Consider the following 27,401-nt stretch of genomic DNA (forward strand, 5'->3'; position numbering starts at 1 on the left):
CTCAATAGATACAGAAAATGCATGATAAAACCCAACATACATGATGATAAACACTTAGCAAAGAAATAATGGAAAGTTAATTTCTTAAAAATTACCTGTAAAAAGCATACAGGAAATATGATAATTATGAAAGCTTTCCCAAAGGGAAAACATTGGGAATAGAAGAAGTATCCCACATGACTGTTCATATAGTCAAAGTAATCCACAAATAAAGTATTACAAATAATGGGTGAATTTAGCATGACTGCTTGATACAAGGACAACATACAAATAAAATCTGCATTTCTGTGCCAGAGGCACAAAAAACAAAACATTCAATAGCAGTTACAAGAATATTTTAAAAATCCTTATCTAGGAAAAATCTAAATAAAAAGTATGTAAGACCTATACACAGAAAACTATAAAAGAGTACAATAGCTAAATGAGACCTAAATAAAGGAATATACTGAATTGAATACATTGAATATACTGAATGAATGAATCCCACAAAGATATTAATTCTCCCCAAACTCATCTATAAATTCAATAAAATTGCAGTTGAAATCACAATAGGTCTTTATAACAACTGAGAAACTAGCTCTAAACTAACAATTGAGATAGTCAAAGAAACGAGAATAGCCATGACATTCTTTAAGAATAAGGTGGGAAGACTCTATCTGCTGAATACCAAGTCCTACTACAAAGCTACAGGAATTAAGGCACAAGAATACACAGCAAATCAATGGGCTCAAACAGCCCCAGAAACAGATCATATAGAAGAACATTTTATTTATGACAAGGATGGCACTGCAAAGCAGTGGGGAATGAATCATCTCTTTAATAAATCATGCTGGACCAATCTGGTATTGTATAGAGGAGAAAAACGAAACAGGACCCCTGCTTCCCATTATACCCAAAAATGAATTCTAGGAAGATTATAGATCTAAATAAAAAGGGTAAAACAATAAAGCTTCTAAAACAGAAAAATATTCTCATGGTTATGAGGGTAGGCATATCAGGGTAACTTCTTAAACGGGACACAAAAATATTAATCGTAAGTGAAAAAATTGATATATTAAATTCCACTGAAGTTGAGAGATGCTGAATTTCAAAGATAGGAGTGAAAGGCAAATAAATATTTGTGATATATATAACAAAGGGCTCATATCAAGGATAGTCACTGATCAACCCTTACAAGTCATTTAAAAAAACCCAAAACAACCTAATAGACACACATGAGTTGAACAGGCACTTCACAAAAGAACATATAGAAATGAGCAATAAACATACCAAAAAAGTATTCAACCTTGATGGGAATTGGGGAATGTAAATTAAACACATGAGAGACTCCTGCACATACATCAAAATGGCTAAAGTGAAAGAGATGGAAAATATTCAGGGTTGGCTAGCATAGCTCACCAATGGTGTATGAGACTTTTTGTTGCTCCATATCCTAGCCAACCCAGTATTTTCCATCTTTTTCACTTTAGCCATTTTGATGGATGTATATTAGTCACTCACTTAGGAAAACATCATAATATTATCTGCTAAAGCAAAAGAGAGACATATGCAGAAATTCCACTTTTAGTTATATACACAACGGAAATAATGATAAGGTACATTAAGATTCAAACGCAAGAGGGGCGCCTGGGTGGCACAGCGGTTAAAGCGTCTGCCTTCGGCTCAGGGTGTGATCCCGGCCTTACGGGATCGAGCCCCACATCAGGCTCCTCCGCTATGAGCCTGTTTCTTCCTCTCCCACTCCCCCTGCTTGTGTTCCCTCTCTCACTGGCTGTCTCTATCTCTGTCAAATAAATAAATAAAATCTTTAAAAAAAAAAAAAGATTCAAACGCAAGAATGTTTGCGGATTTATGAAAAACAACGAAAACAATTCAAATGTCTATTGACAGGAAAATGGATGAAGAAACTGTGGTCTACTCAATCCACAGAATACTACAGAGCAATAAAAATGAACAATGAAAATGAGTGAACCTCAAACACAGTATCATCGATAAATCTCACAAAAGAAGCCAAACACAAAATACATACTCCATGACTGATGGAATTCATATAAAATTCAAAGCACAGCAAAACTAAACTACAGTGTTTAGGGCTTTAAACTTAGGTGGTATAACTCCAAAGGAAAGAAAGGAAGGGGGCACATAATGACTGCGAGGGAACATACCAGCAACTTCTGACGTGATGGCAATGTTCGATTTCTTGGCCACAGACGTAGTTACAAGGGAGTTTGGCATGTAAAAGTCACTGAGCTACATGTTTTTGTTTTGCACACTTTTCTGTACATGGATTTCACACATACACAAGTATAAAAAGTTATCCAACCAAAACTTTTCTATAACATACAATTATTTTATGATAGTTTACATTAATTTTAATCAGATGAAGGGTAACAAAAGGGGTGAGCATGTGGGGTTGGAATGAACGATGGGAATGGGGGTAGAGAATGTGGGAGCTTATCTTCCATTATTAGAAGCCAACAGATAGTGCCTGAAACTGAAAATCAGGCATCTATTTAAAGATACTAAATACCAAATAATAAGCTAAGAAAAAGAAAAGTATTTGTCTTAGGGAAGGGAAAAATTGTTTAAAAAAAAAAGAAAAAAGAAAAAAAATCTTTAAAACCTAAAACAAACAAAAAAACCAAAAACAAACAAAAAAAACCTATGGAAAAAAAGACCCTGAAGTCCCCATTTACAAACAGAACTTTCCTCATCCCATCTCTTGCTCACTTCTTCACTTCTACCACATTCTGAGAGAGTCAGCATTAACTCTCAGCCTAAAAGAAAGCTCTCTAAGCAGAAATGACCTCCCACCCCCCAATTCTGGTTGCCTCATTTGCCACTCTCACAATGAACATAAAAGATAACATTGGAAGAGAAACTCAACTTTTTCTTCATCCGCGAAAAACAAAGCTGTAGACAAAAATTAAGATATATAATGACGTAAATAAAAAGAAAGGATTTCCACTTGTGGATTACAAGACGGGAACTGCTGTCAAACAGCAGAATAGATTCCGTATGAAAATACGAATTTAAATATTTCTAAATGTAGTTTAAAAATAGGTACAACTTTTATTTATTTTATTTTTATTTTTTTAAAGATTTTATTTATTTATTTGACAGAGAGAGAGAGACAGCCAGCGAGAGAGGGAACACAAGCAGCAGGAGTTGGGAGAGGAAGAAGCAGGCTCCCAGCAGAGCAGGGAGCCCGATGCGGGGCTCGATCCCAGGACCCTGGGATCACGACCTGAGCCGAAGGCAGACGCTTAACGACTGAGCCACCCAAGCGCTCCAAGGTATAACTTTTAAAGTCAAGATACACACAATTAACACACTAGTGTTGTCAAGTTAAGGTGCCCTAATTCATAAAAATTAGGTCAAAGACAGTACAATAAAATTATGTGAAATATGCTCATTTATCAGTTTCTAAATAAATCTGATTTATTTTTAACTGACATCTTAATTATCCATATTTACATCTGGAATATAACAACTTATCTCTCTTTTAACAATATGAGACAAACAAAATGTTATGATTATACATTAGCTATGCCTTCTCAGTTTCTACAGCTGAAATGTCAGGTCAATTACTTAATAAGATTTAATTTTACCTTGTTTAATCTGTCCTTGCACAACATTACTGGCAGTTGGAGGGGAACCCCTTGCCTTAGAAAGGTCTGGGGTGCTTGGTCGAGGTGGCCTTTAAAAAGAAGAAAATATACGTATATATACATCATACTTTCATATTTCCAGAACCATTTAAAATATTAAATTTTCTAATCCCAAATGAATTGCAAAAGAAACATGTTTATACATAACATTTTCAATTTACCAATTTTCCAAAAAGATATTTTTTTTCTGTTTTGCACCTAAAAAGATTTTCCTTTTCAAATCTTAATACATTGAATGATTAGCAAACAGCAAGTAAAAATTTTACATCTACAATTTATGCTTTATACTAATTTAAGAAATATTTCTGAACAGTTTAATGTACTACCACTGACAAATACGTAATTAGTCCTTCTTTCTTTGATATTAGCATGCTGAGATTTTAGCCCTCCCTATATTATTGGTCCAAATGAATTCATGGGACAATACAGTGAGTCTAAAAGAATTCATCCTTAAAATCTGAAGAAGGTAATAAGGCTTTAGAAATCTTGGACTCCAGAGGCAGTCTGTCTCATTGTGAATTCTCGTGACACCACTTACTACTTGTGTGACCTTGGACACATTACTTAACCTGTGTCTCAGTTCCTTATCTATAGTAAAAGAATAATAACAGTACCTACCTTGTAGGGTTAAGAGCATTAATGAAATAGTATCTATAAAGTACTTACAACAGAACTAGATACAAGGTAAATACTACCTAGTATTTTTTTTTTTTTATTTCTCAATATGATCAACCCTCAATAAAGTATGATAAAACCACAGTTTAAAAAGTTGTCTTCATGACTTCTGGAAAATAGGTAACAGCAAATCAGGTTAGATATTCCTGAAATATTAAAATAATACTCACCTACAATTAAAAAAGTTGTTTTCTCTCTTCCAGTTGAAAAATTCTGACTAAACTTCTCACAAAATTCTGAAGCTAATTACTGAACACCTATCACTCATTACATATAAGTCATAAAGAAGCATTTCAACCAAATATACATTTTGAATTAAATGTCAATGCAAACTTTAAGTAGATACAATTCTAAGATTATATTTACTGAAGAGCTAGTCTATAATTCACTTACTAAAGCTGAACTAAGTTTAAACAGCTACGTAGTATGAGTAAAGATTAAACTGTGTAATTTTATCATGCTTTAAATCATGCATGCTGTGTTTTAAAATTTCAAGGGAAACATTGAAATGACACAAAAATGCTAAGGTGGGCAGAGCCAAAAAAAAAAAAAAAGTAAACAGTGAGAAAAATAAAACAGGTTTTATTCTTTTTTTTTTTTTTTGAAATGTGAGAATAAAATCAAACTATCATGGTCACACCTGGTAGGACCCTTCTTCATGTGATCACCAATAAAAGTTGCATTGGTCATACTCATTAACGTATTTGCCAAAGATATGATAGACAGGAGATGCTGTGTGGTGACGGCTCGGGACACTCCGTAAGTTCCCTTTCCGACGCTCTCGGTTGCTGGCAGCTTCCTTCCTACTTCTGCTTTCCCATGTGACAGTTTCCGAGCAGGCTGATTATAACCAGGAAGCATCAGGGACATATGACCTCCTCTCGATAGGAGACCAAAAGATACTGTGCAATGTGGTTTCAGCATTCCAAGGCGATCAAGACAAACTTCATCCAGAACTTCATTTAAACCCCAGGCATGAAGACACGACATGAACAATTTTGCAGTGTCCATCGTTAAATTATATTCTAATAAGGTCAATGGTTTAGACTTGCTGGCCCGATACTCTGGATCACTCTCTTCTCTTCTCTGCCTCATCATCTCCTCATCCTCCTCTTCATCATCAAGGAGATGTTCCTTTATGTTCTCTTTGATAGTTTCTTTCACTTGTTGGAAGAGAACTGCTGCTCGTTTTCCAGTTAAAAAAGAGCCCCCTTTGTCTGAACTGCCAGATGCTTTTTGCAAATTCTCTGGGGAAATAAGCGCAGTATTCGGCCTAGAGGCTTCTTCAGTCAGGAGTTGAATAATCAACGCTTCCACATCAAAGAAAAGCACATGTATGTCCGGGTCTGTTAGGTTTGTCTTTATTGCTTGAACCATCAGGGAGTTATGAGAATATTTAGGCAAATTTCCCTGCAATAAACATGTTTAAAAAATGGTTATAATATAAAACGTTTAATTGCATACATTCATGAATGAGCATTAAACACAGGAATTTGAATGCATATTAGGCTATTTAGGTACCTCTATCATTAAAAGTAACACACGAACTTTGCCAATCAGCAGTATGTAAAAGATATGAATTTAAAAGAGAATTTTAAGCTGAAACAATTATAAAATGGTCAATTAATTTTTTAAAAACAAGAAAAATTTGTTATTGAAGCAGGGAGTCTTTTTACTCATAGAACAGATTAAAATTTGTTTCAATAACCTCTATGCAAATTCTCTGAGAATGAACTACTGGTCCACCTGAAAGAAGAATCCATTCATCAGGGTGACTCATCCCTTAAGTTGCTGTACCATCAAATCCCTCCTTTTTACCTTCGCTCTCTCCCTGTTCACAAATTCTTTTCCCTCAATAGAGAACATGCTCAGGTCTCCTTAGATTCTGAAAAGGAGTGTTGTCCTTTGACCATGCTCCCTCTTCTACTGATCTCTTTCCCCCTCCACAGCCCCTTTTAGCCAAATGTACGGAAAGTAGGCGGCTAATCCAAGGAAACCTCAGTCCCACTCCCCCTTGAGCTCTTTGCAGTATCTGACGTTATTCCCCTTCCCAACTCTGAACCACCCTTCTCAGCAGTCAGCTGCCCTGAAAACCCATTCTTCCTCCCACATTAGGACTAACATCTGTGGCTCCCTAATTTCCATCATCAGCCAGACCAGCCTCCTGGAGTTTCAATCCTCTACTTACAACTGCTTGTATCTAGATGTCCCATAGCACCTCATGGTCAATGTGTCCTGATGTTCACCCTGCCACTGAGCCTGCTGTGCCTCCCAGACCATCAGTGGAGGATCGTTCCCCTTCCATTCTATCCCTATACCACTGTCACCACATTTGGACACTTATTTTCTCGTCTCAGGGGGTTCACTGCCCCTAGTGTCTCCTTACTCCAACGCAACTCCACAGAGCCACAAGACTTCTTTCTGAAGCACAGTCATATCACTCTTTCGCCAAAAAGTTGCCATTATTATGGGTTATGAAGAGAAATGGAAAATACAGATTAAAAACTAAATCAAAATATAGGTGAATATATCTGATCTCAAGATGAGAAAGAGCTTTCCAAACACACTTAAATTTAAAATTCACTACTATAAAAATATTAAAAGGTAAGCAAGAAATAGGAAAATGTGCCATAAATAAGACTGATAGGGTTACAGTCTATATAAATATTTCTTAAGATCGGCAAGAAAAATACTAATGCCCAAATAAAAAGGGGGGAATACCATAAAGATCAAGGATAATTCACAGTAAAAGAAACAAAGAGTCAATAAATATAGGGAAAAACCAGCTCAAACTAGTTGTCAAGGAAATAACTGTTAAAATAACCACAAGATACCATTTATAAAATTAGCACACAGTAAACACTAAAAACTACTTAGCCAAAAGTACAATGAAAGTCAAACCCACATACTGCAGGCATGAATTTAAATAGCAGCCTTTTAGAAGAGCAATGTGGCAAAATACTTTGCAAGACCTTTAGACAGTTTGATCCAGTGCATTTCTTTCTAGAACCCTATCCAAAATAGTCAGAAATACAGACACGGATTTATGTACAAAGATGTTCAGTGAAATGGTAGTGATTATTTTAAATTGAAGCCTAAATAATCTAACAATAAGGAAAGAGATAAATAATTTAAGTGTAGCCATATAATAGAATAAATACTGCAATCACTACAAATCCTGCTCTCTGGGCACATTTAACCACATGGCAAAATTTCCTGTTCCAAATTTTTTTTAAGACTTTTATTAGAGAGAGAGAGAGAGAGAGAATGAGCGGGGGGAGGAGCAAAGGGAGACGGAGAAGCAGACTCCCCGCTGAGCAGGAAGCCAGACCTGGGGCTCGATCCCAGGACCCCGAGATCATGACCTGGGCCGAAGGCAGTCTCTTAACCAACAGAGGCAGCCACGCACCCCTCCTGTTCCAATTTTAAGTGAGATAAAATTACACACACGCACATGCACACACACAAACACAAACACACAGAGTATGGTTCTAATTTCACTTATTTACTGCTTAAGTATATATTTGAGCATGGTGAGAAACACTGGGGAGAAATACATGAAAACACTGTTAATTACACTTTGTGGTGGAATTATAGAATATTTTCTTTTTTCTTTATATTTCCCTACATTTCTTAAATGGTATACAGTCAATATATATTATTTTCATAATCAGAAAATAAAGCTCCAGGATAAAATACAAAATTCTTCAGCACAACATTCAAGGCCCATTACAGTCTGATACCAAATATTTTTCCAGCTTTCACAAACAGGCTCTCGCACCATAACCATGGTCTCCTACCCATTAATCCTTTTATCTATTCCTTTTTCTAAAATACTCTTCTTTGTTCTATTCTAATCCCTTCTCTTGCACCAAGACCCTAATTCTCCCAAGGAAAGTTAGTCCGCAATGAATACAGCTCCCATAACATTTTATATCTACTATACATCACAAATGTATACACCTTGGCTATGTCGATATCATTAGGTATTTTACATATTTACATTTTCCTATACTCTATGGGAACTAGCTATGTTTTACGCATCTTGTGTAACTCTATCGGAGTACCCAGAAGAATGAAATAAAAAAAATTATAAAATTATTTTAAATTGCTAATCAACTCTTCTATCATAAAATTATAACAAATCCCCTTAACTGGTCTCTCTTCTGTCTCAATCCTTCTCCCATCTGATCATGTTTCTTCCTAGCTGAAGGGGCTTCAATAGCATTTTATTTTATTTTATTTTTTTAAAAGATTTTATTTATTTATTCGACAGAGATAGAGACAGCCAGCGAGAGAGGGAACACAAGCAGGGGGAGTGGGAGAGGAAGAAGCAGGCTCATAGCGGAAGAGCCTGATGTGGGGCTTGATCCCATAATGCCAGGATCACGCCCTAAGCCGAAGGCAGACGCTTAACCGCTGTGCCACCCAGGCGCCCCCTTCAATAGCATTTTATAATCCAAGGATACAATCTTTGCAAAGACTTCTTTGCAAAGCACAAAAAATCTTCCAAAATACACTGCTGCCTACTCCTCTCTATTTCATCTCTAGCCACGACCCCTATATCTTCTACTACAGCCCAATTAAATCACTTGCATTTTTATTTTTTATTTTTATTTATTTGGGAGAGAGTGAGCATGAGGAGGAGGAGGAGCAGAGGGAGAGGGAGAAGCAGACTCCTCACTAAGCAGGGAGCCTGACGTGGGGCTCGATCTCAGGACCCAAGGATCATGACCTGAGCTGAAGGCAGACGCCTAACCAACTGAGTCACCCAGGAGCCCCTAAACCACCTGTAACTTCCAGAACCATGCAGTGTCACACGTTTGTGCCTTTGCTTATGCCAGGATGATGCTCCTTTCTCATTCTTCTTAAAACCCCTCAAGTCGTACTTTACCCATCCTTTGAGAGGCATTTCCCGGATGTTAACTAGACTTCCTGTAGTGATCATTTCACAATATATACAAATATATATCATCACGTTGTATACCTGAAACTAATGAAATGTTGTAGGTCAGTTATATGTCAATTAAAGAAAAATGTAAAAAAAAAAAAAAAAGTCTCAAGTGGCTGCTCTTCCAAAAATCATTTCCATAATTATTACTAATTCTGCCTCCTTTACTTAAACCTCTGTTCTGAACTGAATCATGTTTAAAGGAAGGTAGGAAATAATTTCTAAATCACAGCTTAAGAACCTAAAGGGCGTAAGTAATATAAATTTATATTCTACAAAATATAACTTAAAAAAGCCAAGACTTTCTGAATTTCATTCCCGTATTTAATTCATTTGTTACACATTTGCCTGTGTTTGTGCAAGACACTGGAGATACAAAGACAAACAAGATGATTTTCTAGTCATGGAACTCAAACCTCACAGCTAGATAATGGCATATAAAGACACCATGATAATGTAGTAAGAATGGTGCTCTGAAGAAAGGAGGATTGCAAGGGACGACAGGGACACAGCAGAGAAAGCACCAACTCCACCCTGGGTGACCAGGGAGAGCCCCTCCGAAGGCGTAACTATGAAAGGGCAGAGAGAGAGCAAAATGTGAAAAAGGATAAAGGATAAAAAAAAAAGTGACAGGATGGATGTTGATGAAGCCGCAGATGACCAAGAGAAAGAATGCAAGGGATGGTTCAAAGAGAACACAGGGGTTCACACTAAGGCTTGCAGGCTTGGGAGTCATTAAAAGCAGTGCTTCTCTCGGAATCACTAGGGCTATTTGTTAAAATACAGCTTCCTGGGCCTGGTATCAGGCCTGAATCAGTATGAATAGACCTGAATGGATCAGAACCTGCCTAATGAGAACCCCAGACAACTTCACGCTGCAGTACAGTTTGAGAACTATCATCTAACGGCTTTAAAAAAGTGGAACAACATGATCAAATTGAATTTTATAGATGTTTATCCACCAGCAATGTTGGCTGAAAAGATCAGAGTCATGAATATGAATTGGAAGGAAACAGAAGCCGTCCAGATGAGGGGAGATAAAAGTATGCAACAGTACTGAGAATGTACAAGATGGGATGGGGTGAAGAATGTGTACATTACCCTTTTATTTCTAACACCACTGTGCTTCATGTTTGTTTTCTCAAATGCTGAATGTGTAATGTCAAACACTATGCTTAATTGCTTTGTACAATTTGAATGACAAAGTTATTTGTAATACATTATATCTAATATATTATTGCTATGAAAATTAATATTGATAGCTACCACATACTAAGTTGCTGCTATGGCCCGGGCACTATGCTGGGCATTAGGGTTCATCATACCACAGAAAAAGGTAAAACATCATCTTTTAACAACTGTAGGTAGACAGGCATGTCACTATGTATGAGGGAATAGGTAACAACAGCATCAGGTAAAATCAAGAGCCCACCATAGTACATTAGTAAATATTGTCTTTCCAGTAAAGATCTACAAAATTCTAATAGGAGAAAGGGAGATCATTGCTACCAAAGCATGTAAAATCAAACATGTTTGGTAAGGAAATTATTGAGGCAGCAAGAGTGGCTTGAAGAAAAGAGAAGGCAAGAGTGAGTACACAAGGTCAGCTTTTAAGCTCTCTCCTCTGATGTCAACCACATCTGTGCCCCTTTCAGCACCCCAAGATCCGCTCTGGTTCTGTCTCTTTCCGGGAGGTGTGCCAGCAGACAGCCCATGTGCTTGGACAACTGAAAGGTTATCTAGTATCTGGTACTACGACATTTAGATGTGATTGTGTGCGACTCCTCTTATCACAACCTCTCAGTGCTGCTGATTGTGTCACCATGGAAAAACTGTACCTACGAGCAAGCCACAGTCAAAAAAAGAGAGTGAAAAACAGAAAGCATCAATAAAAGCAGATGAGAATAGAGGGAGACTGAAGGAAAGAAGGAGAAAATGACTCATCCCCAAATCCTGCATACGACCTGTTGACACCTGTCAATGGATTTTACTGACTTAAAGGCTTATTACAACAAAATACAGATACCTAGCAAATTTGTGAGGGTAAGACTTTAGCTAAGTGCACCGAGATGGCAGAGTTGATCACAGACCTGTTTGATATTCTAATATGTCAAACTAAGATTAGCTAAAGAAAAAAGAGCAGAAGCATCTATCAAACTCCAAGGATCTCTTAGCTTAATCATAAGATATACATATCTAGAACAAACTAACGCATTCAAATCATCTTATAGTCTTAACAATTTCACATACAGATTACCTAACCCTGGAAATTCTTTACCAGGAATGTTAGTATGCTTGTTCTGTCACCTTTATTAAGAACATCTGAAATGTGAGCTTTCAAATTCCTTTTTACATTATCGTGGCAGAACATTAAATTCAACAAATACTTGTGGAGTGTCTACTATATGCAAGATGCTTGGAAGAAAATAAAGCCTTTGTACTTAAGGCAATAATTTCAAAACTTACTTGAAAAAGGGCAGCAAGAAAAGCTAAATCATAAAATATATCCAAATGAAATGGTCTCAAATTTGCTAGTAAAACTCAATCGTAAATGCAAAAGACACACAATGTACTTAAGAAGCTAGTAAGACAGATCGATTTGACATTTTCATTGTAAGTGTTAAGCCTATTACAACGTTATATCTGTATACAGGAAAATACAGATTTAGCCATTTCAAATACTAGATAAAGAACTTGACTTAAAATATTACAGAAATGCAATAATAGGAAAAAATTATTGGATTGCTTGCTCATCACTGCAAGCAAACCTGTGGCAATCACATTAAGAGTAGCAGGTAAAATTGTATCCCAAGTGAAAAACCTAAGGAAAATGACAGAACTATGATCAGGAGATTAATCCTTATTCAAGCCCAGATATTTTTCAGCATATACACACACAAGCACATGATAAGCAGCACTGCCGGCAACAAGAAAACAACTTACAATCTGCAAAGGAGAAAATGTTGATGTATCCTTGTTATAACATTTATCATTATTATATATTTGAATACATGCTAGGTTAAATCATGTCTGCTGAAACACCTGGTAGCTTTGTCCCCTAATACCGTCGTTATAATGATATTTTAAGCATATGTCATTTTATCCGATGACTTAGAGAAATTTAGAATGTTGGCAATATTTCACTCTTGCATTATTCACTTCAATGGTCCTGATTTTAAAACTTATTTCTGAATCATTTTTTAATGTCACAGTTTTCAGGACTATTTCTAAAGTTACCTAGTAAAATAATTTTTTTTCCTGAAAATGCATGGAGTCCAATCTATAATACCAAACAGTCCAAATTTCTACCTAAACATAACTTTTATTTGTGCCAGTGAGCATTAAACACATGCTGATTTGGGGGCACATGGGTGGCTCAGTCAACTAAGTGTCTGCCTTTGGCTCGGGTCACGATCCTGGGGTCCTGGGATCAAGCCCCACATGGGGCTCCCTGCTCGGTGGGGAGCCTGCTTCTCCCTCTCCCTCTCCCGCTCCCCCTGCTTACGCTCTCTCCCTCTTTCTCTCAAGTAAATAAAATCTTTAAAAAGAAAAAACCCAGCTGATTTTGATGCTAATGTGTAAAGCAGACAAGTAAGTGATTTAAAAAAAAAAAAATCTGAATCTGTATTGAAAGCAGAGATCGAGGGATACTAAGAAATGTTATATATCTAACATACACACACACACATATACACATGTGCACATGTGCTTCTATAAATATCAACACTGAGTCCTAAAATAGAATATAGGAAAAATATGTATTTAACAAATAATAACATTTTACAAAATAATTATTTAGGTGTCATATTTCTAACGCATGATCTAAATAATTTTTTATCTCCTAAGTACAGTATAAAGAACTGGTTTATCACCTAAGAATATTTTGGTAGGAAAAATTAAACAAAAATTTTATTCTTGATTATGGAAAGGATATCCTACTGAATAAAAATCTTTAGGGATGCCTGGATGGCTCAGTCAGTTAAGCATCTGCCTCTGGCTCAGGTCATGATCCCAGGGTCTTGGGATCGAGTCCTTCATCAGGCTCCTTGCTCAGTGGGGAGCCTGCTTCTCCCTCTGCCTGCTGCTCCCCCTGCTGTGTGCTCACGCGTGTGTGCCTTCTCTCTCTCTCTCTCTAACAAATGGATAAATAAAATCTTAAAAAAATATATTTTAAAATTAGTTAAGGGAAAATCCACCATTTACTGTAAGAATATATGGTTTTAATTTAATGATTTTAACTACAGCTGACCCCTGAACAACACAGAGGTGAGGGGCACTGAGTGCCCCTCTCCCACATGCAGAAGAAAATCTGAGTGTACCTTTTGACTTTCCAGAAACTTAACTACTAACAGCCTATTGTTGACCAGAAGTCTTAGCAGTAACATAGAGTTGATTAACACATATTTTGTATATGTATTAGATAGTGTATTCTTACAATAAAGAAAGATAGAAAAAAGAAAATGGTAAGGAAAATATTTTTACAGGACTATACCGTATTGAAAAAAAAATCCACATATAAACTGACACACACAGTTCAAACTGGTGCCATTCAAGGGTCAACTGTATTAGGAAAAAGGAAAGGGAGGGAGGAAGAAAGGGAGACCGTCAAGAAAATGTGTAAGACTGAAATGGATATTTGGTGCCCTCTGCTGTTGTATTGTTGTTACTTAATACTAACAGGGTAATAAGAGTTCTTTCTCAGAGACTCCATTTAAGTTAAAATTAGACAATACACTTATCTTAAATATTTGATTTTGGATAGATCTTATGACTTGGCATGGATGACAATATATTCAGAGCTGATATTATTTCACTTCCTTCCATATGTTTTCATTAACAAATATATTAAAAAGCATAAACCAAAAAGGGATATTTGAGAGGTTTTAAGGTTTAATACTATACAATAATCTATGTCACATGACATAAATAAAATGTAAATTACTCAAAAGTTAAGTATACATATTAAATATAAACACTTAGCTCATGTCCGTTATAGAGATAATATCATCTAAAAATATTTCTACAGGCCATATCTTACTGGATAATGTTTGAATAATAATAATACCCAAATGGTATTCATATATTAAGAGATTAGAAGATTAATATATTAATCCATAACACCAGCACAAAAGACATTAAGTTGTAACTCTTCCCAAATGGCCAAGTCACCAAAATCACAAGACCAGGAGCCCTGGGGGCTGGGGGCTTGGACACCCCCACTACTCCATTAGACAAGTCTTTATATGACTCACTTAACGTCCCCTGCATCAATTCTGTCTCCTAAACAGGAGAGATGCTGCAAACAGTCAAGAGTTAACACAACAGTATTCCCTTCACTGGTAAAACTTGGACAATAAAACCCAGCTCATTTTATCTCAAATGAATGTTAAAGACGCATGTGAAAATAACTGAAGGAAAGAAAATTAAGAAAGAAACTTAGAAAGAAAGAAGGAAAAGAAAGAAAGAAAGAAAGAAAGAAAGAAAGAAAGAAAGAAAGAAAGAAAGAAAGAAAGAAAGAAAGAAAGAAAAGAAAGAAAGATAGATGGAGGAAGACAGGGAAGGATGGACGGAGGGAAGGAAAGAAAAGAAAGGAAAAAAAGAAACTGTTGAGAAAAAAAAAAAAGCGCTCCTAGGCTAATGTATTCTCCTGGGTATGCCAAACCCTTAACACATTTGTGAATGAAAGGAAATGAGAGGTTATTCTGGGAAGTCAACTTGCTAAAAGAAAAGCTAAGACTAATAATGTCAAAATGAACCGGAGAAAAGAAAACAGCTTCAATCCACCCAGGGTCACAGTGGTGAGCAATCTCCAGTTTCAGAAATACACTCAAGATTCCAACCTGTTTTTAACCCTCTTCTCTGAGGCCGCCGGCTGCAGGCCTGGGCACACAGCTCCCCATGCTCTCTCTGCCTGCTTGCTGTCCCCTCCCACAGCGGCACAGTGTTTTCTCTGCCTGGGATGCTCTTCCCCACTTTGCCTTTTTTTTTTTTTTTTTAAGATTTTATTTCTCTTTATTTGAGAGCTAGAGAGTGACAGAGAGAGAGAGTGAGCAGGGGAGGAACAGTGGGAGAGGGAGAGGGAGATAATCTCCAGCAGACCATGCTGAGCACAGAGCCTGACATGAGGCTTATTTTTTTTTTTTATAATGATTTTTTATTATATTATGTTAGTCACCATACAGTACATCCCCGGTTTTCGATGTAAGGCTCGATGATTCATTAGTTGTGTATAACACCCAGTGCACCATGCAATACGTGCCCTCCTTACTACCCATCACCGGCCTATCCCATTCCCCCACCCCCCTCCCCTCTGTAGCCCTCAGTTTGTTTCTCATAGTCCACAGTCTCTCATGTTTCATTCCCCCTTCTGATTACCCCCCCTTTCTTTATCCCTTTCTTCCCCTACTGATCATTCTAGTTCTTATCCACTTTGCCTTTTGATCAAGCCTCCACACGAACGACTCTCTTCAGAGAAGCCTCCCCAGCACCTCACCAGGTCAGTCATCTCCGGAGGGCTCTCTCCCACTTGGTTCATACCTTAGGCGATATAAAGCTCATGACAATGAACTGCTCGCTTCTCTCCCTCATGAGAGCAGGAACCCCGCGACACCAGGACCTGCTGGGTTTGGAAGTGATTCATGCACTCTCCAGCTGCTCTAGCTCGGGGTCCAGCTTACAGTACACACTCCAGGTGTGCTGCATAAATGAGATCAGTCTAGCATTCAATCAAGGGTATTCAACTTGTGTGTGCTGAATACCTATTGTGATAAATACGTGAAAACATGTTGCCCATTTGACTTCATTACAACGTTATTACCTCCACTTTAAAGCTAAAAACAAATGGAAGCCAAGAGGTAAGCCAGTCAGTCACACGGGTCACAGAGCTAGTAGATGGTTAGGATATAGGAAAAAGTCGGGATCCTCTGGCATCTGCCAGACATTTACTTCTAGATATCAAGAGCTTCTCAGCATTAGTTTTGCAGAGATTCTAGAGATGGGGGTTGGGGGAGATGAATCCACTCCACATTAATCAACCCTCGAATTCTGGGTTATTCCCAGTGATTCAATGAACAGTTTGTGCCAGGCACTGGAAATATAAGGAGGAATATATCAAATAGTCCTCTGAGGAGCTCTTAGTCTGATACGGAGTCGCAGTCCTCAGCCGGAGGTGACCTACTCCTCACCCTCAAGGGACATTTGGCACCGTCTGCAGATATCACTGTGAGTCACAACTGGGAGAGGGTGCTAATGGCATCTAGAGGACGGAGGCTGGGGAGGCTGCTAAACATGTCACAGTGGACAAGACAGAGCGCAGAACAAAGAACCATCCAGCCCCAAATGGCAACCGTGTTGAAGTGAAGAAACCCTGACACACAGAAACGGTCATGTAAGCAAACATGTCTCCTTGCTTCCCCGTATTGGTACCAAAGAATCAGTACCGGGATGGAAATGTAAAGCAAATGCCAGAGGGTCAGAGAAGATCCGAATAACCGCTAGACCTGGCGGCATCACCTGAAAACTTCAGGACCCTCTGCGGAGACGGTGGTCACCGAACTGAGCCTCCTGGGAGCACGGAGAGTCAGCCGGGGGGTGAGTGGGAGGTAGCCAGGGGAAGGCAGGCAGAGGGGGTGGAGGAGGCACGGGTGTTCTGGGCCCAGCAACTAGCAAGTGCTACATTTATCGAAATACAGACTGGAGAACCAAGTTACAGTGCACTGAGGAAAACTACAATCCCAATTTATGCTGACAAATCCCCTCTTTTCTCTTTTCTACACACTCTTTCTTCACAGCCATCCACTGCCCTGAGAAAATATCACTCTCACCAAGGCTGACTACTGCTGGGTGTGAGTGTAATTACAAAAAATAAGCATCTTCATACAAACTAAGAGAAAGATGAGTGGAAGACCTCGGAAAGACCTCTGGAAACACAGTATAGAATTCCAACCACAACCACTACAACCAATTATACTTCCTATCTTTGGACACTGCAATCAACTGCCTCCCTGAGATGACTGCCTGATTAATATACTTCCATCCAAGGTAAACTTTAGGGCCTGAAACACCACAACTTACAAATCATCTTATGAATGTCATATGGAGAAGTTTTTTTTGTCACTCGCTCAAAGCCCTGATTGCCAACCCTCGTTCTGGAAGATCTCACCATCCATACAGGTCAGTGATTTTCAACTTATGGTCTGCCCTGGGTGGGCGAGGGGCCTCCTAATGGATATAAAAGGATTTGAAGTCAGAGGGCAAATGAGACAATGTTAAACATGGAGCCACGATAGTAATAAAGTGAGTTACTACGGTTACGTGTGCTAATTATGCTACATGTGCTAGTTTTATATGTTACTATTTATAATTTGAAGTTTGTAGAGGACTACAGCTTTCTAGACTTTCAGTACTGAACTTAGATGTCACACAATCACAAGATGCAGAGTATTGGTACAAATATTCTACTGCATACGAATGTATGAATTAGCCATAAAAGAGATGTTTTGATATCAGCACATCATAAGTGCTGTTTTTCAACTGCTGCTATTCTTGCTTTTAAATAAGTTCCCATTAGTTTCGTTACCTTGTTTTGTACTCTTATTTGTACTATTATTTTCCAAAAACAAGAATCAGACATGTTTGAGCCTTCTTGTTAGGTTAGATACTCAATCCCTGTTCCCCAATCAGCCTGCCAGAAGCCCTGCCCTCTCTTCTCAGAGTTCTCACTCAGTGAGAAGCAGGAAATACTGGGAAAGTGGGCTTCAGGGTCTTTTGTGCCAATGATGGAGACCATACTTGCCCTCCCAACTCTGTGGCTGTCTCGACTCCAGCCCACTTCAGCTGAATGTGTCCTCACCTCAGAAATCTTGAGCATTAGTATCCCCACAGTGACCACAATCTTCTCTAGTTCCAGACCTTCCACCGTATCTGCTCTTCCACCTTCCAGAGCAGCAGTTCGCACACTGCTGCACATTTCAGTCACCTGGGAACTTTAACATTCCCAGTGCACAGGCTGCGTGCACACCGATTCAACCACAAAGCCCATGAGAAGGAGCCAGGCAACCAGTTGGTTTTTGTTTTGTTTTGTTTTTTTTAAAGATTTTTTGTATTTATTTGACAGAGAGAGAGAGACAGCCAGCGAGAGAGGGAACACAAGCAGGGGGAGTGGGAGAGGAAGAACCAGGCTCTCAGCAGAGGAGCCTGATGCGGGGCTCGATCCCAGAACGCTGGGATCACGTCCTGAGCCGAAGGCAGTTGCTTAATGACTGCACCACCCAGGTGCCCCCAGGCACCAGTTTTTTAAAGATCCTCAGATGATTTCAATTTGCCACAGTTTGGGAACCATTATCATAGAGGCATTCAGTCCCTGGATACAGTTTTGTCAAAAACTATCAGCCTCCGTCTGCCTTCAGCTCAGGTCACGGTCCCAGCGTTCTGGGATGGAGCCCCGCATCAGGCTCCCTGCTAGACAGGAAGCCTGCTTCTCTCTCTCTCTCCCACTCCGCCTGCTTGTGTTCCCTCTCTCACTGCCTCTCTGTCAAATAAATAAATAAAATCTTAAAAAAAAAAAACCTATCAGCCTCATCCTCTTTTGCCCTCCTTCCCTAACAAGCCCAGAACCTCTGCTTAATCCTATCAATCTCTTAAAACTACATCCTCAATGTCCTTTAACCTCTGAATTACAGGACTGCAATTGCAGTGATACAATGTACCTTCCACTTTTTCCTAGATCTTTTACTACAGCTAATTACAGCCCATTACAACTACAAATTCACAGTCAATCCTCTTACTCATCCCTAGCTTCCCCTCCCTCTCTCTCCCCCACCTCTACCCCTCTCATCAAGTCCCTACCTAGGTTCTCACTCCCCACAGACAACCTTACCTATAAGCTCTTGGAAAAATGTGAAGGTTTTAGGAATATTCTCTCTTCAATTCCCACCCACTACACACACAAATATATAGCCACCCAGACATCCAGTCTGCCCTCTCTGTCTTTAATTTCAGAAAATAAAGTCTTTCCTCCTCCAGGTCAAAGCCAACTGCCTTCCCTCCGCCTTTGCAATCTGCCACTCTCTCATTCCCTGGGAAGCTAGCTCCCTCAATTACCTCCTCTCTATGCTAATCTAGAATGTTCCTCTCTCTACTGGCTCTTTAACCCTAATCCACAAACATTCTCACCCCTTGCAAACTGCATTTTCCTCTAGCTATTCTTTCTCCTTCCCTTTTCAAACTTTTCGGAAGTACCCTACATTTGCTGTTTCTATCTCCACACTGCCCATTCACTCCTGAACCCATCACACTCAAGCTTCTGCCCCCAACATCCTGAGGAGCAGTTCTGGAAAAGGGTACTAATGACCTCATGACCTCACTGACAAATAACATTTCAACCCTTCCAATACTGAACATTTATTGCATTTGATACAACTAATCACTCTCCACCCTTCTTGAAATTCTTGATCCCCTCAGTTTGCAAGTCAGCACATTCTCCTGGTTCTCAAACTCTTCACACTTCTCCAAATCGTTTCCACTTCCTCCCCTTAAGGTTAGTATCCCAAGAGTCTGTACCAGCCCATTTGCTACCTCTGAATAATCCCATGGCCTTCCATGGTTTTAAGTACCAGGTGTCCACTGGAGATTCCTCAATCCGTATATCCAACACCACACCCCTCCACCATATACAAAGCAACTCATCATCATCCCCCACAAAACCTGTTCCTACATTCGATATCACACTTGATAGAGCCAATTTCTATTCAATCACCCAATCAGAAAACCTGTGAGTCAACCTCACTCACCAAATGCACCTAATTAATCATTAGGTACTGCCAAAAATCACTCACAAACAATTCTTGAATTTAAACTCTCCTCTACATTCCCTTCTATCTGTTGCACATACTTGCTCTCACACACAATTCTTTTTGAAGGAAGGATTCTAATGCAATTTTGTTTTTTTAAAGTGTGAAAGCCACAGAGGTAAAAGATAAAGTTTAAGCACCTTCACATGGTAAGCATGGACCGGCCTCATTTCATACCACTTCCTGTCTCTCCTCTCTTCAATCCTCCAGCAATGCCGAACACACATCGTATTCCCCACTTCCCTCTTTGCATATGCCATCCCAGAACATACTGCAACCCACCTCCATCCATCACCTGACTACATTCTACTCATTCTTCAACGTCCCCTCCTCCAAGAAGCCAATCCTGATCACCTCATGCTAGTCCAGGTCTCCAAAATGCTTTCTGCATTTCTCAGCCATCTCACTCCTCTGCTTTTTATTTATCTGATTATATTTCTTGAGGGTAAATATCATGTCTTATTCATTTTGGCTCTCCAAGGCCAAACGCAGTACCTACTAGTCAATAAATGTTTACTGAACTAGACTGATTCAATTATTTTCTAACAGAGGCTATAAAAGTCAAGAAGTTTGAAAATCTTTTATATAGTCTAATAAAGAACAGATATTTCAAGCATATTTGAAGAAATTATTTCTTACCCAAGGTACTAACACATTAGTATTTAGCTACAAATCTTTACATTTCTGTCAAATTACTTCAAAATACCTTCAAGTTCCCAAATAAGAGTTAAATATAAAGTATCACACACAAGGGCTAGAAAGATCTGGCTGTGGAGAAGGTCATAAGGTTAAATCTATCTACTGTTCCTATTCTCTCAGCAGTCTGCCATTTGATTTATTATGTGAGATGGTAAAAGGAATTTCTCCTTCGCTGTATCTCACACCCTGCACAACAATCTGAATTTCTTCTCAGGTACACTGTGGTTTGTTAATGTACTTCCAAGGAGAAACAAAAGTGTTCTGAATATAAAACCATCATAGAATAAAACAGTGTTTTTCTTGGTTCAGAATAATATGAATTACATTTAATATGAACTATGAATTCCATTTATAAATCCATTGAACACCTATTATGCGCAAGACAGAGGGCCAATAAGACACCAGAGCCACGGGGCTTGTTAAGTTTCAAGAAGGGGAGCTCCCTCGTATATGTCATTATTTGATGGTATTATGCAATGATCACGGTAAATCCAGTTCTAATTTATGGATTCTTAAAAAATGGGAACAGAACTAAAAATCCTGTAATCATCAAAAAATGTAAGTTCAATTAAATATGTATTAGTTTTGAGAGTTTAGTTTTATTCCTTAATGGTATTCATAATAACTTAAAACTTGTTACCCTCAAACTGGAGAAAACGTTGGTGGAAAAATAACCTGAGCTGGAAATCTTCAAAGCATTCATTTCTAACTCTATCTCACTTACTGCTGATTCAAGTGCGCATGGGCGCACACACAGAGGAGAGCACACGCACACACAATCTACATATAGTGGATTTTCTTATGTGTGTGAAAGTACCATGAATGTGAGGTAAATATGGAGAAAATAAGAGACAACAGAATTAGGACATAAATACGTGAAAGGAATGTGAACCACCTGTACGGAGATCAGGAGGAGGAATGATTAATATAATATGATGGATGGATGGGTTGTGGAAGGAGGATGGAGAAAGAGGAAAAGAGGGAAGGAGGAAGGAGACAGTGCAGCTGGACTTCTTTGACTTTCTTGTACTTCCTGGTGCTTGTGATAATAGCAACGTAATAATGTATGTTCAGAAATTGATCCCAATTACCTTACCTATATATCTGTGCCTAATCAATAACCTTAAATATTTTAAGTTTATATTTATGGTTCCAAAAGAATCTTATTATTCCTTAGGGAATCTCTTTACCAAAAACCTCACATTAAATTCTAGAATTTTCATTCTAGAAATGTTTAGATACCAACTGACAGACAATACAGAGGGAAGAAGTCGCAAAAAAAAAAAAAAAAAGTCACTGACTGTTCACTGTAGCGTCTGAAGACATTCTAACCACTACGTTGTAAGACTGTGGGTATGAGCAGTAGTGGGTCAATACGTGAGGAAAATTCCAGCCCAGGCTGAAGGACTCTGTCACTTGCCAGTAGGTTAAGGATGTTTTCAGATAAACGGTCCTTTAAATTTAAGCTCACAAATGATCCAGAATAGAGAAAACATATATTCACAGATGTGCCTCACCTAGTTCAAAAATAAGTACACAATTAAGGTTTTAAAATGAACGTTTAGTATGATATCTCCTTAACTAATTCATTACCAAATCTTAAAATTAACATCAAGAATACAGAAACTCAGAGGGATTCTGGAAAGATCATGGCACTGATGGCAGCATAGATATTGTATTTTTCCAAATCCTCGCACAGAACCAGAGCAATTAAGATAGAATAAACCAAATGTGTTGAGAACATTTTCAACAAAACGAGGTGACAAAATACATCCAGAAATCCCAAAATTCAAGCATATGGAAAAACCCACCAACAGCTACAAGATCTATCTGGTATCTGGCATCTCTGCAGGACGAAGGAAAGGGCAGTAGTGAGGTATGTGACAGATCTGATAGGAAAACCCCAAAACGCTAACCAATATTTATCAGGAAAATATAGTTTGGGCCCATCTAAAAACAGCAGCTGACCGTGGCAGAGGTTTAGCCACCTTCCCAGCAAGTGAATGCAATGGCCCTCAGTCACAAGGGCTGAGGGGCTGGCACATGGCGGTCCCCGTCCACGCATAACACCGCTGCGTCAGGGCTGCCTTCAGGAAAGGGCCCCCGGTAACGAGAAACTGCTAAGAATGCCATCAAAACTAACAGGTAATTCCTCCCACCTGAAAAAAAGAAGTGAGGAATGGTGTTAGGAGATGTCAGAAAGCAAGCCACCGTATTTTCGAACCACATGCAACAATAAAAAAGAAGTTCTGTAATCATTCACAGAGTCCAGGAAAGATTATTTCACCAAAAAAAAGTTCAGCAACAGAAAAGTACTGAGGTCAAATTATGGTAATTAAAAAGAAGAAAAACCAGAAAGAAAAAAACAGACATGATCAAAAAGCAGATAAAATGAATGTGCTTATTTCAAAACAAGCTGAAAAACATTTTAAAAATGATACTCAACATGAAAGAACATAAATGAGCATTAGAAAAATCAGAAAGGAAATGACTGAACTCAAAAAGAATGAGAAATAAGACATCACATTAGCAATGAAGACTCAACTGAAAGAAACCCAAGAGTGAATACATACAAGCAATAATGCCTCAAGAGAAGCAGGAGGCGAAAAGGACGATATTAAGGATAAAAAAGAAATGAAGCTTCTTTCTCTCTGCGGAAAAGGTGCCGGCACACCTAAAGAGGCTTGGGCTGTGCAGGAAATTGTTTACATAGAGGGCGAACTGAAAAAATAAACACAGATGACCCCTGACTTACGATTCCTTGACTTTACAATGCAGCAAAAGCGATACACATTCGGTAGAAAATCTACTTGGCAGTTTGGATGTGGATCTTGCCCTGGGCCAGTGACATGCGATGGGACCCTCTCCCGTGACAGCAGGCAAGGGTGGCGGTCAACAACAGACACACTGACGACCACCTGTGCCCATACAAACTCTGTTTTTCATTTTCAGTGCAGTATTCAATACATTACATGAGATACTTAACATCGTTATGAACAAGCTTTGTATGAGAGGAGTTTGCCCAACTGCAGGCTAATGTAAGTGTTCTGAGCACGGGTAAGGGTAGCTGAGCTAAGCTATGGTGTCTGAGGGGTCAGGTGTATTAAATGTATTTTCAACCTAAGAGATATTCTATTTACAATGGGTTTATTGGGATATAACCCCATTGTGAGTCACAGAAGACAGCGAATATACTGAAAATAGTGGGAATGAGGTTTCCAACAGCTGGAGGACAGAGTTAGTGTATCAGGAGGAGAGGCTAGAACAAACACTGTGGTGTCTGATCAGACATGGAGGTAACAGGGTTAACTGATGGTATTTACTGTATCTAGGAAAATAGAGGAACACAGATGTGTGTGTTTAAACAGACATATACAATCTAGCTCTGTCTCCTGAGACGGCTTGGATGCAATGATCCCAGGAGCAATGAGTGCATCCAGCATCCAGATTTGGTTTCTAATTATTATCCCCATTAAAGAGAATCACCCATCACATAGGCACTCAATGAAGTTTATTCCCCTCCTACAGTCAGACATTGACCCCTTTGTTTTCTTAAGACTAGACAACTCACTAAGGTTCCTTTATTTATTAAAGACTAGACAACAATTAGTGTAATGTCAAATTTTTGTTCTTATAACCATTTAAAACAACCAAAAATGAAATCTATATATACTTATAAGTATATAGTAAATATACAATCAACATATTCTTACTTTCAATTAAAATATTCATTCAAGTTTTGGAGTAGAGAAGATGGCGGAGGAGTAGGGGACCCCTTTTTCAGCTGGTCCCCTGAGTGGAGCTGGATAGGTACCAGACCAGCCTAAATAACCACGGAATCAGCCTGAGACGCAGGATGATGCATCTGGATCTCTACAAATGAACATCTCCAGCGCTGAGTATTGAGGTTCGAAGAGGGGAGCTGTAAACCGTGCACAGATATCGGAAGATAAACGGAAGGGGGAGGGAGCCGCCGCGTTTGGGCTCCGGGAAGCGGCAGCCACCTGCACGGGGGAGCGGGCAGACTCACAGAGGGCACCCGCGAGAGAGCGGACTGAGACCGGTGAGCCGTGAACGCGCGCCACCAGGCATCTCCCGGAACACCGGAATCCCCGGTGTGCTCACGGGATCCAGACTGAGACCGGGAACTCCCGGAGCACGCGCGGGGCGGCTGGCGGCTGGCGGGCCACCTGCACGGGGGAGCGGGCGGGCTCGCGGTCGGCACCCGCGAAACAGCAGACTGAGACCCTGAACCGGGTGCGCGCCACCAGGCTTCTCCCAGAACTCCGGAATCGAGGTGTGCTCACCGGGCATAGACTGAGACCGGGAGACCCGGGAGCGCGCAGGGCGGCCGGTGGCTGGCAGCATTAGAAACACAAAGGACAGAGACGCGCCAGCCCTGGAAGTGAGGGCAGGGACGCCGAGGAGTTGGTGCGCACATCCCGGGACGCTGCAGGGCTGAGCAGCACCAACAGTAATAGAGTTAAAGTGGCCAGAACATCAGTGGAGAACGGGCCGCAATCCCTCTGTTCTGTGACAATGCAGCCTCTGCTGCTCTGACCCTCAGAAGAGGCATAGCCGGCCGCCAGGGAAAGCCGCCAGAGAACAAAAGCCTGGAAATACCGGCCCAGAGAGCGCCCATCCCCATCCTCCCTCGCAGGGGACACGGAGACTCTAACCAAACAGGGTTGCCTGAGTATCGGCGCGGCAGGCCCCTCCCCCAGAACACAGAAGGCAGACTGAAAAATCAAGAAGCCCACAACCCGGGCGCCTGGGTGGCCCAGTCATTGAGCGCCTGTTTCCGGCTTAGGGCGTGATCCCGGCGTTCCAGAAAGGAGTCCCTCATCGGGCTCCTCCGCTGGGAGCCTGCTTCTTCCTCTCTCACTCCCCTGCTTCTGTTCCGTTCTTGCTGACTGTCTGTCTCCCTCTCTCAGATAAGTAAATAAATAAAATCTTTAAAGAAGAAGCCCACATCTCTAAGATCCCTATAAAACAAGGGCACGGCCTGGGACCCAGTCAATAATTTTGGGCTCTGGACAACCCCGCAACCTCCCCTCATTAGAATGACAAGAAGGAGAAGCCGCCCCCAGCAAAGAAAAGACAGTGAGTCAGTGGCCTCTGCCACAGAAGTAACGGATATGGATGTAATCAAATTATCAGAAATGGAATTCAGAGTAACAATGGTCAAGATAATGAGTAGACTTGAAAAAAGTATTCAGGAAAATGTTACTGAGAATACAGAATCCCTAAGGGCGGAAATGAGAGCGAATTTGACAGAAATTAAAAATTCTATGAGCCAAATGCAGGCAAAACTAGAGGCTCTGACGGCCAGGGTCACCGAAGCAGAGGAAAGGGTTAGTGAATTGGAGGATGGGTTAATAGAGGAAAAAATAAAAATAGAAGATGGTCTTAAAAAAATCCACGCCCACGAATGTTGGCTACGGGAGATTACTGACTCAACGAAACGATCCAATGTTAGAATCATCGGCATCCCCGAGGGGGTGGAGAAAAACAGAGGTCTAGAAGAGATATTTGAACAAATTGTAGCTGAAAACTTCCCTAATCTAGCAAGGGAAACAAAAATTCGTGTCCAAGAGGCAGAGAGGACCCCTCCCAAGCTCAACCGTGACAGACCTACACCACGTCACGTCATAGTGCAATTCGCAAATATGAGATCCAAGGATACAGTATTGAAAGCGGCCAGGGCAAAGAAATTTCTCACGTACCAAGGCAAAGGCATCAGAATTACGTCAGACCTGTCTACACAGACCTGGAATGAGAGAAAGGGTTGGGGGAGCATTTTTAAAGCTCTTTCAGAGAAAAACATGCAGCCAAGGATCCTTTATCCAGCAAGGCTGTCATTCAGAATTGATGGAGAAATAAAGACATTTCAGAATCGACAGTCACTAGCCAATTTCGTAACCACGAAACCAGCCCTACAGGAGGTATTACGGGGGGTTCTATAAAAGTAAAAAGGCCCCAAGAGTGATACAGAACAGAAAGTCACAGCCAATACAAACAAAGACTTTACTGACAACATGGCAGAATTAAAAGCATATCTCTCAGTACTCAGCCTTAACATTAATGGTTTAAATTCTTGCTTTAAACGCCACAGGGTTGCAGACTGGATAAAAAGAAATGACCCATCCATTTGCTGTCTACAAGAGACTCATTTCGAACCCAAAGATGCATTCAGACTGAGAGTAAGGGGATGGAGTACCATCTTTCACGCAAATGGACCTCAAAAGAAAGCTGGGGTAGCAATTCTCATATCAGATAAACTGGATTTTAAACTACAGAATATAGTTAGAGATGCAGAAGGGCACTATATTATTCTTAAAGGAAGTATTCAACAAGTGGATATGACAATTATAAATATATATGCCCCCAACAGGGGAGCAACAAGATACACAAGCCAACTCTTAACCAGAATAAAGAGACATATAGATAAAAATACATTAATAGTAGGGGACCTCAACACTCCACTCTCAGAAATAGACAGAACACCCTGGCAAAAACTAAGCAAAGAATCAAAGGCTTTGAATGCCATACTCG

General features: G+C 39.8%; 1 protein-coding gene across 3 annotated transcripts in view; it reads right to left on the reverse strand.

Moving 5' to 3' along the window:
- The window catches only part of WDR7 (WD repeat domain 7), a 347,769-nt gene that overhangs the window by 240,096 nt on the left and 80,272 nt on the right, over positions 1–27,401 (reverse strand). For all 3 annotated transcript variants that reach the window (XM_026496379.4, XM_057313055.1, XM_057313056.1), the window contains 2 exons: positions 4,987–5,756; positions 3,612–3,700 (listed from right to left, as the gene is read on the reverse strand). In XM_026496379.4, coding sequence (XP_026352164.1) covers positions 3,612–3,700; positions 4,987–5,756 — 859 coding nt within the window. The remainder of the gene's footprint in view (positions 1–3,611; positions 3,701–4,986; positions 5,757–27,401) is intronic.

The sequence above is a fragment of the Ursus arctos genome, unplaced genomic scaffold (genome assembly GCF_023065955.2).
Source record: "Ursus arctos isolate Adak ecotype North America unplaced genomic scaffold, UrsArc2.0 scaffold_17, whole genome shotgun sequence".
Lineage (NCBI taxonomy): Eukaryota > Metazoa > Chordata > Mammalia > Carnivora > Ursidae > Ursus > Ursus arctos.